The sequence below is a fragment of the Pseudochaenichthys georgianus genome, chromosome 23 (assembly GCF_902827115.2).
Source record: "Pseudochaenichthys georgianus chromosome 23, fPseGeo1.2, whole genome shotgun sequence".
Lineage (NCBI taxonomy): Eukaryota > Metazoa > Chordata > Actinopteri > Perciformes > Channichthyidae > Pseudochaenichthys > Pseudochaenichthys georgianus.
Genome location: NC_047525.1, coordinates 22,019,160 through 22,035,153, shown reverse-complemented (window position 1 = coordinate 22,035,153; position 15,994 = coordinate 22,019,160). Strand labels below are relative to the sequence as shown.

The 15,994-nt window shown below is 42.8% G+C and overlaps 2 protein-coding genes across 2 annotated transcripts; one reads left to right on the top strand and one right to left on the bottom strand.

The window, feature by feature from the left end:
• Window positions 1-747: 747 nt before the first annotated feature.
• pnpla8 (patatin-like phospholipase domain containing 8) lies at window positions 748-15,804 on the bottom strand. Its single transcript, XM_034074826.1, has 10 exons — window positions 15,707-15,804; window positions 13,017-14,096; window positions 12,784-12,933; window positions 12,538-12,689; window positions 11,974-12,068; window positions 11,703-11,874; window positions 10,934-10,991; window positions 8,155-8,349; window positions 2,602-2,797; window positions 748-1,962 (listed from the first exon to the last, which is right to left on the bottom strand). Exons 2-10 carry the CDS (start codon window positions 13,923-13,925, stop codon window positions 1,688-1,690), a joined length of 2,202 nt encoding a protein of 733 aa, XP_033930717.1. The 5' UTR covers window positions 13,926-14,096; window positions 15,707-15,804; the 3' UTR covers window positions 748-1,687.
• On the top strand, window positions 14,542-15,054 carry akap14 (A-kinase anchoring protein 14). The gene has a single exon (XM_034112505.1). It carries the CDS (start codon window positions 14,542-14,544, stop codon window positions 15,052-15,054), a length of 513 nt encoding a protein of 170 aa, XP_033968396.1.
• Window positions 15,805-15,994: the final 190 nt, after the last annotated feature.

Below are 15,994 nucleotides of genomic sequence, written 5' to 3'. Positions count from 1 at the left end.
AAGGGCCATCGATCAATCAGTCAAGACAGCCACAACTTTGATGGTTTTAAACCGGGATTGATGCATCAGTCAAGTGAAAGGCTTGACATATTATGCTATACCTTCCAGACATGTGTCTTTGTTGTGGAGGTGTGTAGGTTTGTGAGGCATTGTTCCCGTTGATTGGGGTAACAACCGTTTGACTGGAGGAATGACGCTGTGGAATTTCAGGGGATCCTTCAATGGGATCTAAACAATAAAGCTGAAAATCAATGTGTGCGATTGGGAAACAAAGGCAATTCGTCATAGCAAGATACTCAGCATTCCTTTGGGACAACTCCATGGTGATGTGTTTCGAGTGTTAGGAAAATCAATAATTTAAAAAGGGGCCTAATGTGCTTTTTGGAGTTTCCCCTGTGCTGTAGTGTGTTATATGGATTGTGTGATATCACTATGTAAGACTTGCGCTTCTATTGGCTAGCACTACAACACATTGTACATGATAGGCTAAGGGGCGGGACATCTCTAATCTGTTGACCAATCAAAACAGAGCCGGCCAGCTAACCAATCAGAGCAGACTGGGCTCTGGTTTCATACAGAGGGTGAAAAGAGGTGCTGCAGTATGAGAAGAATAAAGAACTTTTTGAACACTAAATACAAATATGAACCTGAAAATAAGATGGCAAACATTCCTCGGGCATATATTCCCAATCCACTAATGTAGAAGTACAATTAAAACAAATCATACAGAGGTCAGAAGATCATATATCAATGTTTTGAAAACCCAAGTTTTATTTTTTCACGTCATTTCTTATCGCATTCAACCAAGCTATAAATTAGAGAGGGGGGATTAGAATTCTCCAAATGTAAATATTGTGTCACTTTCTTGAAATGTGGGACAAAGAGGAATTAAAAGGTTAAAGGCAAAAGCTTCGTTCTAAATAATGGGCCACAAAGGAGAACATGCCATGAGGAAAACATTACATCGCATTCTGATATATTGTCGTTAGTATCAAACAGATTCCAGTGTCTGCGTCAATCAAGTAAAGTCAAAATCAGCACTATTTTTCTTTTTGCTATATTCGTAAATTCTAGCAACCCCATTTAAGTATTTCATAATTACTTCAAAAATTATTTACATTTTCTTAGTAAATAATTCTATTTTACAAAGTGCATGAGGACTTTCTCCTGTAGTGATGGGCAGTCGTTTGAACGGTTTCACTGTGCACCATGTGTCGATTACATCTTAATGTATTCAAGTCAGTCCATATCATTCATTCTTCATATTGTGGTCATGAGTCTGTGCCACATTACTGTCCTTGTGCGTTTAGTCCACCAACACTTTAAGCCAGTTAAAATTCATACATTTATGTACAGAAACAATTCCTTTCTGTAATTATTCAAGTAAATGATTTCATTAAGCGTCCAAACCGGCTTGATTCTTATCAAAGTTAATACTCCGTCTGCATCAAAGACACATTGCGTCCAACTAAAAACACACCACATATGTAATTTCATACTATTATTTACAGTATAGTATTGTCTTTTTTAATGAATCGTCATAATTAAACAGTGTAGATGATGATAAAAAAAAAAGTCCAAAAAAAATGTGGTAACCAAGATGCTTAAAAATAAAGTTCCAGTTTGGCCTGAATCTACCAGGTCTTGGTTCTTACCTTAAAAACCCACACTGTTGCCCGGCAGATAACTAGAGCTTGGAGCTGAAGGGCAGCCCCTCGTACATGTCGGCCTTGAGCTTGGCCCACTCGGCCACCCTCTGGATGGTGCTCTTCTCCTGGCAGAGCACGCTGGCAGCCTTCTTCAGCTTGGCCTCGTTGCGCTCCAGGTAGCGCTCGGCCTCGCCCTTCAGGAAGTTGAGCTTCTCGGGGCGGCTCTCGTTCAGCGGGATGTCCTCGCTCATGTAGGGGTTGAAGCGGAAGTAAGTGCCAGGGGGGAGGAGGGCGTCCAGCATGGTGTGCACCTCTGGAATAAGGACAGGAGAGTATTGCTTTTAAAAAAGGTCCCCAATTATACTGTTTTTCATCAATATATTATAGCTCTCAGATATATACAGAACATGTCTCTGATTGGCTGAAACACCAAACAGATCATTGCAGAATTACCCATAATCCCCTCTGTTTCAGCCCTGTTTCCAAAATGCTGATTCTCTGTCTGTTACTTTAGATGAAAATAAGGAGCCCCTCCCCACGCCCCTCTGAGAGACATTTGGTTACAAAGAACTCAATGGTGCTCTAGGAGGAGATTCAGGTGATAAGGTGGGGGGGGGTTACCTTGGTTGGTGATTGGCTAATGGTTACACAAGCCAACACATCGTTATGACATCATAAAGTGGCCAAAATCTGATCAGTTCATTTTCAGACAGGTTTTTATAGAAATGGATCAAAAAGTGAGAGAATCTTTGTTCCTGAAACTTTCAGAGTCTCTTTCCACAGAGGGGGAAATGAAACATTGGATTTTGCATAATAGGTGACCTTTAAAGTTGGTTTATATTTCAAGAAGCACTGGAGCGGGGAAATCGTAACTCGTCACCCTGCCTGTGACTGCGCGCCTCTGAGCTGTGGTTTATAAATAAACGTGTGTGACGTCAAACATTGGTCTTACCCTCCGTATCCGTGGCACTGCTGATGACGTGTGAGAGCTTGGTCTTCAGGCTGGTGGAGGTCGTGCTGTTTTTGCCCACCGTCTCGTACCGTCCCGTGCCCAGGGACAACACACACTGCAGCGGGGTGTTCGGCCACAGACACTTGCACTCGTGGATGGCCAACGCTGTGGGGTTGTTGATGAGGAGGCCTCCATCCTAAAGGAGAGGAAGGATAAGAAAGGTGATGAAAAGGGCAAGGAGAATCACCATGAAGTAAAAGAAGGGCCCCAAAGCAATCACCGTGGAATGTTTTACGTCTTATTTCCACCGTAGACAATTTGCTTTTCGAACCAACAGCCAATGTTGTTGATGGGTTCAAAATCGGCAAAGTCACCTTCAGCTTTTCATCAGTCAAATATGCTTACTAGGCTAGGTTAAGACGCCAAAAGGACACTTTGCATGCATAGAAGGAGCCTCAGGTTTGAATATATGTGTTGTGACAGCCTGCAGGGGACACATGAGGTGAAGTGGACACGCTGTCCCAGAGATACAAAGCTCCCTGGCCTGAGATGTGCCGTGTGTGCAAACAGCCCTGTTATTCACAAATAAACAAGTAGGAATGTGTGTCTTTTCGAGCAGCTTTCCGAGGCTAAAAGAAACCCTTTCTTTGAATAATCTGATCTAAAACTAAATTGAATAAGAAGATCGAGTTGCTGCATTACTCTGAATTGTTGATACAGCATGTTGCATTTGAGCATTCTAATCCTGACTGATTTCATTCAGCTAATCACAAATGACTTGCCATTTGCTCTGAATAATGGAACCGGATTGGAGCTGATCTGCGTGGTGCCAACAATGCCAGAAAGAGGACAAAGGAGCTAAATGGATGCCTGGACCCATTTAGTGCTAAACACTCTTTCTCAGTCGTTCCCCGAGTCCAGCTCTGGACCACATCCAGACCCCGAAGGGCTTTTGGATCGGATTAATAGAGATGGAGAGTGTGGCGCACAAGAGCTGAGACCCTCCCCAGTGGAGCGGGGGTAAAGGTCTGTACACGCCTCTACATGGGGAGGGCAGTAGAGAAATATCCAAAAAGCTTGAATCCCATTCTTCTTCTGTAGGAAAACACAAATACCTTTCTCGCGTTGGTAGTAGATGTATCTGTTCTAATTTATTTAATATTGTGTCTTCTTTAGGCACTCAATTTGGGGTGAAGTGTCTTGCCCAGGGACACAACGACATGCGGTGGGGTTTGAACCTGTGACCCCCTGATCCATAGGCCAACGCACAACCCACTGCACCACACGCCTACAATAATAATTCCTTACATTTATTATTTTAAAATCTAAAAACACACAGACGGACTGAATAAATATGTGCGGGTTAGGTATGGTGTGTGCTGATACTGTGGATACCGGAGGAACTCCACCAGTAACTTATTTATATAATTGCTTTTCTGTGAATTCAACTTTTTTTATTCACCCTGAAAAGTAAAGAAATTACATAAAAAAGGTTAAATATTAGTTCCAGGAAACTTATTTCAAATTCATATGTCTGTCTTTGCTCCACAGCGCTGCCCTGGTATTATTGTCTGAAACATGTTATTATTGAACTAATTATACAGCTGTGTACCCTCAGGTGTAAGCTACCGAAACAGAGGTTAATTACTCAGCTGCTCCTCAGCTCTGACCTTCAACCTCTGAATGAAATCCAACCAACACGCACACTGAACGCGGCATCCCGACTGACACTCTTTTGCTACGATAAAGGACTGCAGCTCGGGGAGACATAAGGATGTTTGACCTCTACGTTGAGTGTGTGAAGGTGTCTGCTCCCCACTGTGTTTGTGTGTGTGAATGTATTTCTGACAGCCGGCCTGCACCGGCTGAAGTCTCCTGAGAAATACCGCTGCTAGTGCTGAAAACTAGAGTAGGAGTGAGACCGGTGGGTGGCAACGGTAGCTCAAACTGTCGGCGAAACACTATGCAGCTCCAAGAGGACACACACACACACACACACACACACACACACACACACACACACACACACACACACACACACACACACACACACACACACACACACACACACACACACACACACACACACACACACACACACACACACACACACACACACACACACACACACACACACACACACACACACACACACACACACACACACACACACACACACACACACACACACACACACACACACACACACACACACACACACACACACACCTCAAAGCAGATTGCGAATGTGAATAGAAATATATGCAAATGATAATATAACATAATTTGCATTAAAAATAAAAGCCATAACAAAACCATATATATACCTAAATCAACATGTACACAATAGAGATAGTCATCTCATCGAATTCTTGCCAACAGCTCATTTTAAAACAAGCAACTCTCTTCTGTTGTTTCCTTGCTCCTATCGAATAAAAGAAAAATAATAAAATGACCAGAGATCGATATCACTCTCAGAAAGGATCAGGTGCTATAGCATGCCAATAACAAATATAATCGAATTTCTGTCTTGGTAATACGTTAGTAGGAATACTAGCAAACATCAGATGCGTTTTCAAGGTTAAAGGCCTGGGCTCGGGCCAATTACTCGGAGGCCATTTGTTTTAATTCTACATGCTTGAACTAACAAGGCCTGGGTCTGTAAACATGCTGAGTGGGGTTAGAGATTAGGGTCTCTTAGTGACTAAACATTGCAAAGGGCCGTCTACCAGGACCCGGGCATTAGGAACCGGCAGGGGAGAGAAGTGCTTGTTGGAGCCGGGACAAGGCTAACTCTGCCTAAGTAGGTTGTTAAATGAAGCCTTGAGCATAATTGCTGCCCACGCAGACCATCTAAAGATATCTGGCCTAATAATCAAACGTTATGAAATAAAAGGCGCTCTATGATATGGGTCCAAGAAAAGATCAACGTAGCAGAAAGTAATTCATCAGACGCATCAACAGCTGGGTTTATATTCAATTACCTCGTACTTAAAGCTAATCTACCGCTCTTGAACCTTACAAATGGTCAAGAGTTAGCGTCCATCACCTAACGCACACACGTGTTCACTGTGTGGGACTGACAGACAGCAGCTCTGATATTCACTTTCTTTCATGGGAATCAGAGCTCTCCATTTCCCTGAGAGGACGAGGACTTTGATGTTTAGGGGAACATGCAGGGTCCAAGGACTCTCTCTTTACCTCCATCTCTCCACTTCCTCTCAGACTCTTAAAAGCAGGGACATGACTGCCTTCAAGGTTAGGGTATTTTTTTTTTTTTTTTTTTATTTATCCTTTATTTATCCAGGAATGTCCCATTGAGATACAAGATCTCTTCTTCCAGGGAGTCCTGACCAACACGGCACACAACAAGTTTCAACATAAAACAAAGGCATTAAACAAAAAAAACATACAATTCAAATATAAATACAGAAGGCCATTTGTGCAGTGGCAAGAAGCATAATCACATCAGCAATAGCATCAGGTACACAGCTACATGTTTCATGAAGGGCTAATCGTAGCATACCTTTAAAAGCATTTACAGTAGGAAGTGCCTCTAGACAAAGTTTTACTTGCAGCGTATTCCATAAAAAGGGAGCATAGTGGGAGAATGCAGCTTTACCAAGCTCTGACTGCATCAAAGGAACATTTAAAAGCATCCCATTTGCTGCTCGTCTAGTATTAAAAAAGCAAGTATAAAATGACAGAAGTCTGGAGATATATAAGGGCAGCTTACCTAGCAATGACTTAAGGATAAAAATCAACATGTGTGATTGTCTTCTTTGGTACAGAGAGGACCATCCTAAGGACTGATACAAAGTGCAGTGGTGGGTGCGAGAGCCTGCACCCGTTACAAAACGTATAGCAGTATGGTACGCAGAGTCCAGCTTTTTAAGCAGGGAGGAAGAAGCATGCATATAGATCACATCGCCATAGTCTAATACAGACAGAAAGGAACTCTGCACAATTCTCTTCCTGGCTTCAGACGGGAAACATTTCCTTAAACGAAAGAAAAAGCCCAGTTTAGGTCTAAGTTTTCTCAGTAGGTTCCCAATATGAACATCAAAGGCCATCTTTTCATCAATCCATATGCCCAGATATTTGTAGGATGCTACTTTGTCAAGGCATGTCCCTTCCAGTGTAAGAATCGGAGGGACAGCTGTATTAGCTCGAGAGAGAGAGAAGGTCATGTACTTGGTCTTTTTTGCATTAAGGACCAGTCTTAGCCTTAGCAAGGAGTGTTGCAGTGTATTAAAAGCATCCTGTAGAAGCTCTATAGCCTGAGTTAAAGAGGAAGCCACTGTATAAACAACTGTATCATCGGCGTATAAATGAAACCGTGCTGGGTTTATCCCATTTCCTAGTTCATTTATAAAGATGGAGAATAAGACAGGGGCCAAAATAGAGCCTTGTGGAACACCTTTGTTTATAGTAAGAGCAGCTGAGGTATAATCTTCTACTGAGACACACTGAGTTCTTTCAGATAGATAGTTTTTAAACCAGCTCAAAGCCATTTTGCCAAGACCTATGCAGCCAAGCCTCTGCAGTAGCAATGCATGATCCACAGAATCAAAAGCTTTAGACAGATCAACAAACAATGCTGCACAGTGTTTTTTCTTGTCTAGTGCTTCAATGATGTCATTTGAGACTAGCATAGCCGCTGAAGTAGTACTATGGCCTGATCTGAAGCCGGACTGAGACTCGCTAAGAATATTATGGTCAGTTAGAAACTTTTTCAGTTGTTCGTTTACAAGAGATTCAAAGACTTTGGCCATTACAGACAGTCTGGAAATAGGGCGATAATTATTTAGGTCAGAGGGGTCTCCGCCCTTTAACAGGGGAGAACCATGGCCGACTTCCATGAGCTAGGTAATTCACCAGCATAAAGACTGAGATTCAGAATAGAGGTTATGGGTTCTGCAATCAGACCTGCAGCAACTTTGAAGAAGAACGGCTCTATCTTGTCTGGGCCTGAAGATTTCTTTACATCTAGGCTCATTAAAGCTTTGTGAACCTGAGAGGTCAAGATGGGGGCAAAGGTGAACAGTTGATCAGGGTCAAGTGGCGGAGGACCTGGCTCTCCTTCTGCAGCGATCATCCCTGAGTTGCTAGAATCAAAGATTGAGCCAGCAGAAATAAAATGATTATTAAAGCTGTCTGCAATATCCATTTTGCCCTTGATTTCACTCTGATTTACCCTTAAGAGATCAGGAAGGATCTCCTAGATGTCCTAAAAGGAGCATGTATGTAGGTATCAAGAGTGAAACTAATTTACACATACCCCTTGAAGTGTACATTCACAGAGAGAGTGCAATGCTCATTGCTTTTGTCCTTGGCACCTTAACGGAAGTGTATTGATTGGAAACATTTCAAGGAAATGACTCTCTCACACTGGACTAGGGCTCTCCGAGAAATGCAACTACTATAGATGTGAACCACATGTGTTCACCTCTCCAAGGACGGAGCCTTAGTGATGCTGTGTGTTTTCGTGCTGCACTTTCTTCCATCTCGCAGCCTGTGTTACCAACAGTATCTCTCCGCTGTGAGTCATACCTGATGGAGGTCTTTTCCCAGGACGAATTCCTGGAAGTATCCCGGCGCGGCAGACGAGGCCCTGATAGCCTGCCACATTTTGTGGTTGCAGTCTCCAAGGTAGTGGGATCTCACTCCTGGCATGAGCCTGTAGTTCCTGAACGTGAAGGCCTTCAGAGGTAAGCCCCTGTTCACGATGGTGCTCACTGCTGACACCTGGTGGACAAACAAGGGCACATTGAGAAGGCAACACCAAGTAATGTGTGTGACTTCATTCATATTTTTAAGAGCTGGTGTTTCACTAAGGTGCTGTTCAATTGACAACTAAATAATAGGTAAAAAAGTGTTTTATTCCCTTTTTTAAATATCAGTACTCTGATATTTTACTCAAGTAAAAGTAGCAAGATCAGATGTTAAAAATGACCTGCTACAAGTAAAAAGTCAAACAGTATCTATACTTAAATAGAATATGAAATAAAAAATGTAACTGCTGCTGGATATCCGAACCTCTAATAATATATCAATGTTTAATTTGTAAGTATGCTATATTTTGTAATAGCTAATAATCCAAATATGTTAAGTAACTAAAGCTGCCAAATCAAAACTAAAAGAAAAAGTACAATATTGTCTTTAAAAATCTAGTAGAGTAAAAACAATAAAGTAGCATCAATTGAAAACACTTAGGTAAAGCACGAGTACTTCGAAATTGTACTTGAGAGTACCAGGGTTCATACACTTTTTCACCAATGATTTTCAATGACTTTTCCATGACTTCTCAATGACCTTTACCTCATTTTCCATGACCAAAAAGAAATTCCCACTGAAAATGGTTTATTTGAACACGGAACAGGAAATAAGGTCTGCATATGAAACATGTTGTGCCTATCTAAATCAAATCAAATAGTAGGCTTACTAGCTTCTACACGCTAAAGCAACTGTAGTCAGGGAGGCTGGTATGAAAAAGGTGGCAAGGACCCGACCCCTGACCCCCTGAAAGCAGCAGTGTCAATAATAACAGAAACGCCAAAGAGTCACATCTAATATAAATATATAAAAGCATTTATTTTAATTGTGTAGCAGTCAGTTTATAATTCTGGCAGCACTGTTGAGCATTTTGAAAATGTATTGTCATGCCTCTGCAAGGCTTAGTCTTTCTATCTTTATCGCCACTGGTGTAAAGTAACTAAGTTCATAAACTCAACAAGTATACGTGGGTACAATTTTGAGATACTTGTACTTTATTTAAGTATTTCAATGTTTTGCTACTTTGTACTTCTACTCCTCTACAGTTCAGAGGTACATGGTGTACTTTTACTCCTCTACAGTTCAGAGGTACATGGTGTACTTCTACTCCTCTACAGTTCAGAGGTACATGGTGTACTTCTACTCCACTACAGTTCAGAGGTACATGGTGTACTTTTCCTCCATTACATGTATTTAATACCTTTAGTTACTCTACAGATGTGGATGAATGATGTGAAATCTAATCAAGTGTTGAATCAGACTTCCACCTGGAGTAAATCCACCAGCTACCCTGCAGTATACAAAGTCATTCAAACTAGCTGCACCTTCACCAGCTTTGAGAACACTTTCATGATCAAACAATCATTATAAAACATATCATATATATTATTCTGAAATGGACCAATCTGCACAATGACTACTTTTACTGTCGCTACTTTCACTATATTTTGATGAGAATACTTTTCTACTTTCACTTGAGGAACATTTTGAATGCAGGACTTTTACTGTAACAGAGTATTCCTACACTCTGATACTTCTACTTTTACTACCAGATCAGAGTACTTCTACTTTTACTCAAGTACAAGACCTGAGTACTTCCACTTCTACTAAAGTACAAGACCTGAGTACTTCCACTTCTACTAAAGTACAAGATCTGAGTACTTCCACTTCTACTAAAGTACAAGATCTGAGTACTTCTACTCGAGTACAATATCTGATTACTTCTACTTATCTGAGTACTTCTACTTTAACTCAAGTACAAGACCTGAGTACTTCTACTTTTACTTAAGTAAAAGACCTGAGTACTTCTACTTTTACTCAAGTACAAGATCTGAGTACTTCTACTTTTAAGAACAAGATCTGAGTACTTCTACTTTTAATCAAGTACAAGATCTGAGTACTTCTACTTTTACTCTAGCACAATATCTATACTTATACCACCTCCGTTTATAGCCTATGAAAAAAACTATTAGAAAACGAAGGCTAAAGCTAACGTTAGCAGATAGTGACAATGTATGCTATTGCTAGCTAGCTAGCTCGCTCAACGATTCCTTAATGATATTGTGACAGAAAAACATTTCAATTCACATCATGCTCTGCCGCTCTGCTCTGAACACCTGAACGGCCCGTTCTAACAGCTGTTCACCAGCGGTGCAGTCTGTGCTACAGTGACTCCGCAGTTAACGAAAGCACCGTAGATAATGTAGCTGACCGTCATACCGGAGCAGCAGAGTTCAACCGACAGGCAGGAAGACTCGAGCACACAGCTCGCGCTTCATATATTAAAAAATAATACCATGCGCTTCATGATGGCACATAACAGCTCGCGACCGCAGATTATTTTGGCGATTAGATTAAATGTAAATTATATTTGACGCAGTTACATTTCCATGACTTTTCCAAAACTTTGGGAAAAACATCGTTTTCCATAACTTTTCCAGGGCCTGGAATTTGCATTTTGAATTTCCATGACTTTTCCAGGTTTTCAATGACCGTACGAACCCTGGAGTACAAATTGAGTCCATATGGTGAAGAGCTGGAAAAACATGTGACTTACTTTAGGGCAGTGAGGGTCCCTGGCGCTCTCAATCATACGCCCCTCACCCATCCGTTCCCTAGAGGGAATGCAAACAGATTCAAATTAAACACTCGACTAAGGCCCCGTCCATATGAGTTGAATCCGCTAACGTTCTCTATCGTATAGACGGTTCGTCCACACGAGGCCGACACGGAAACACGGATTCGGAGCCCGAATTTTGATAACGGCTCCCAAAGTGGGTAGGTCTGAGGACGAAACGCGTGCGGCTCCGTGTGTACGCCCTATATGATCATTCCCTGAAAACGATACGCCATAGCCCCGCCTCTCCCGCTCACCCCCGCGTCATTGCTGATGCGTTTCTCCAACAACAACAATGGCGGATCACAGGGTTGCGTTCGTGCTCAAGATGCTACTGACCATGATACAGATTTTAGTGCAACATTTACAGCTCCTCTACCACAACCAACAGCAACAATAATAATATAATATAATAATAATAATAATAATAATAATCGTCATCGGTCTTATTCGCTGCTTTTGGTGTATTTTGTGGCGGAAGTACAGCGCCACTTACAGGCCCAGCGGGTCGAGCGGTCTCGTGTGAAGGAACACGTTTCGTGAGCCTTTTCCATGCGGACGGAAGACTTTTTTGATTTCGACTTTGTTTCGTTTTCGTCTCCGTGTGGACGGGGCCTAACTCTGTGTCTTTGAAATCAAGTACGGTAGCGAGCAGTAAAATCATGTAAAGACTATAAAAAAGAGGGATGAAAGAGTCCTGCAGACTGACTTGAGGATGTTTTCCCATATTGCACTGTCGTAGAAAGCGTGGCTCCAGCCCATCTTTACGGTTCCAACGATGACGTTCTGTTTGAAGACGTCCGAGCCCAGCTTCCTGTACATCTCCTCGCATTCCTCTAGCGGGATCTGAAAGATACCCAGCATGAAGGCCAGGATAGCACCTAGAGTAGAGAGGGACAAGCGTGATGTGCCGGTGAGCAAAGGACTTAGATTCCGTGATGTGAAAACAATACAGACGATAAGCAGTCATGACGGCGTACCGGTGCTGACTCCACAGATGTAGTCGAACAGCTGGTGGATGCGCTTGCCGGTCATGTTCTGCAGTTTATAGAGAGTCTGCAGGGCCAGCAGTCCCCTGTAAGAAAAGGCACACAATTGACACACCTGGAGTAACAAAATGCAGCTTTAACATTTGATCTACGACACAGTAATATATGGAGGTAGTCTTGTTCCGTTGGCACGCAATGAAAGCTCATTTTGTAGTTCTCTGTAGTGGAAAGAATCTCCATTGGTTCCCACGATTTGTGACTTCTGTCTGCATTTAAAACTACACAAGTATGATTTAAAAAAGTAGCAAGAGACACATGCTTTTGACCCGAGATGAATAACATGTATATCTATCCACTATATCTTTACGTTGCCCATAGTTCTTTTCTGTAGGGCTGCACGGTTTAGAACAAATAACTCATTTCAATTATTTCGACTGATATCGCAATAGGATTTTCGATATTAGGAGATAAAAACATCAAACCTAAACCCCTTCAGTAAAACAGGGTAGTCAGGCTTTTTAATGCCACACGTGCTTCATTCCTAAATGGCTATACCTTGTTCCGCCTCCGTCTATGGTCAGGACCCGTATCCCTCTGCCTTTGACTGGCTCGGCGTAGCCAATCAGAGCCAGAGCTTCTCTCACAGCAGCCTGAAGGGGGAGGTCTCTAGCCTGCCTCAGTCTCAGCAGGCAGGGCAGCACCCTCTCCTAAGAAGGTGACCATTCCTCAACACTTGATGACTGTGCAAACACATCAGACATTTAATAGAGCTGCATGGTTGTCACGGTGACACACACTCACCTTGATGGCAACACCTCTTGTCTCGGGGAACTCCAGGATGTGAAAGCTGAGCTCCTCCACTCGACTGGTGAGGAGCTTGACATCATTCACTCTCTGCAGGCCTTTCACCAGCGACCGGGTCTGGTTGTCTACACTCACCCTGGCTCTTATCTGCAAGACAAATACACACCATGCTTACCGTACTTGTTTTTATTGTGCATTTTTAACCTAGCGACTCATATCACATCAATTACCTTCTCTCTTTGAATTAACCGCTGTTGCTTAACTTTCTCCTCTTCGCAGTCTGCTTTCTTTGCTGCTTTGTCCACAGCTGGCTCAACAGCTGCTGACGGCTTGTCGTTTGGAGCCGCAATGCTTTTGGAATCCCCTCTGAACTTTGGGACCAGGGGTGTGAGGTAGCTGCCGACGAACGCCTGAACGCTGGGCCGAGGGTAGGAGAGATAGTGGGTGAAGCCTTTTTTAGTGGAGGCAGCGGGCACAAGGATGGACTGAGCTTCACTTTCAGTCGCAGGGGTCGCAGGGGAGGACGTCCCTGCTGGGGGAATGAGCATGTCTGAGGGAGATGGAGAGGTCGTGGGTGCTTCAATACTTTTAGCCACTGGAGACAAAATAGGAATGTGGTCCTTAGTTGTAAGAGCGCTGAGAGTGGGCTCTGAAACCGGATCACGCCCTTCTCTGCTCTGCTGCAGTGGCCTGGTGTCTACTTCTTCCTCTGGTGCACTGGTGCCAAAGTAACTATTGATGTGCAGAGCCAGAGTTGCGTACGTCTCATCCATGTTACTAGACAGAGCTGCTGGGTGAAACAGCTGGGATGTGTGTGTTGCCACAGAAGAGGAAGAGCTTAATCCTGATGTGGACTTCTTTGTGGCAACAAAAGGATGTTCTGTAACTTGCTGCTGCTGCTTGTCTGGCTCTTCCTCAGCTGTTTTGCTCTCGCCTTCTGCTGCTTCTTTCATGGTGGTTTCAGACGGTGCTGCTGTGTTGTTAGAGGACGAGGTCTCGGCTTTGGTCAGAACTTTTTCCACATGGGTGCCGCTGTCCACTGAGGCACTGCCAGGCTTGAAGCGAGAGAACTTGGAGATGAGGTCAGTGCTGCCTACTGCCTTGGTGACACTGTCCAATGTGGTCCTGATTCGCGACATGCGTTTGCTCACCGGGAACAGCAGTGGAGAACTAAGACTTTATCAGGCAACTGGATGATTCTGTTTTAAAATGAGGCTGCGTTCTGGCACACTTCCTGCCATCAGCAACGGTGGTTTAGTAGAAATTCCATTGTAGAGGGAAATAGGTAATTTCACAGCTTGTTCCGTCTCCTGGAGAAAAAAAAAGGATAATTTTAAACACGTTTTTATAGGAGCAAACTTAACTGGACGACAACACTTTTGCAGCAACTGACTGCACATCTGGTAGTAACAGTAGACACATTTAATTTTGCATGGGAAATGCTTTTCTTCTTGTGAGATGTCATTTCTTTAAATATTGGTAATAGCCTGCTGTCCTCCAAAGTTATGAATTCTCAAAATATTATATTTATGATATTTTTGAGGGGAAATTATGTATTCATGTTCGTCTCTTGTCCGGGGTGGCAGGTTACGTCACTTCCGCCTAAAACCCAGGATCTAGCACTAACCCATTTGCCACCCTACCCAACCTGGTAACCATGGAAACTGTTGTTACAGCAACCAAAACAGATACTGTAAACAGCTTTCAAAAACTAACAACTCAAACCCTCTAGATTTTCACTGTAGCAAAGAGAACATGGAAGAGGGACAACATCCAACACTAAAGATGAATTTAACAACAGAGTCAGCTCAACTTGTGAAGACTTTGCTGGACAAACAGCGCCACCCAGTCTCTCCCGACTCTCCTCCCAGTGAGATGAAGACTATAACCTGGGTTGCTATCAGAGACTTTACAGTGGAAGAGGGGAAAAGGCAGATTGAGGAGTACATTCAGACCTGGGAGCTGCTGCCCTGCTGGCTCCACAGCCTGGACTTCCTCTGCTCCACTGAGAAGGAACATAGCACCTTCCACCACTACGAGGCCCGCTTCAGTACCACGACCTGGAGGAAGCCCATTCAGGGGACAGCTAGCGTGTATTTCGTGGTGTACATCCCTCAAGTTAGACCCCACACTCTGCCCGTGGAGGTGCACTTTGCGGTGGAGTCAAACCGGCTGATGCACACCCCCAGGAGGACCAGGTTCAGAGAGGGGTGGCTGGTGGATGTCATTGATAGCAAGACCCTGCTCCGAAACGCGGTCAACCTTTGAACCAACAGCCGAGAAAGTGACAATGTGTGGGTCATTCCCAAAGCGAACGGTATATCCAACGGGCTAACTGCTAGCATTTAACTTGCAAGATATTGCTTTGAACTCTTATTCGCCCGAAATGAGAAACGTTATAAACCCACTTCGATATTATTATCATTTACGATGTCTTTATTTACTGTTTATTACATCTATATACTTATATGCTTCTAAATATGCACCTTATACAAAGATATGTATACATTACACAATGTATGTGAATTCATTGAAAACACTTCAATACTCTTTCTAATCCTCTTATCTAAAAGCTGAATGAAAGTAAGGAGAGACAATACACACCAACTGTTAGCTAACTAGCCTAGTTACCTGCTACCAGTTTTTCCTCTAATGTATCTCATACGTGCACGTTTTATTGGACTTCAACTGTGACTGTAACGTTAGCTACCGTTAAGATAACACTAGCTTTAGATAACGTTAAAGCAAAGAACGAAACTGTTTGTGTTTTGATAGCAAGCCCGACATTTTCAAAGGAAAAACACGTAATGTTTAATCTTCAAAGCTAGTGTTAGCTTGCCTAGCACACACATGAAACCGTTAGCCTTTTAATATTATAATGATAAGGCTATGTCACACAATTAAACAGAGTTTGTCTTACCATAAGAAACAGATGCCGTTAAATATATGGCCAACGTATTTATTTCAGTTAGATGCTGGTATAACACCTGTAGTTGTGTTTATGTTAAATGGAAAAGATAAACAGGAAGAAGAGAGGAAGTGACGCAGTTCTCTAGACGTTTTCAGTGCAATGCCTTGTTTATGCCACTAGGTGTCGACAAAGCCTCCATGGAATACAAACGATTTCACTGCAACACAAGTGATTACAATTTTAAATCACCTGTTAAATGTATTTCTTCTAACATGGCGCCCCCCATGTGTTACATAT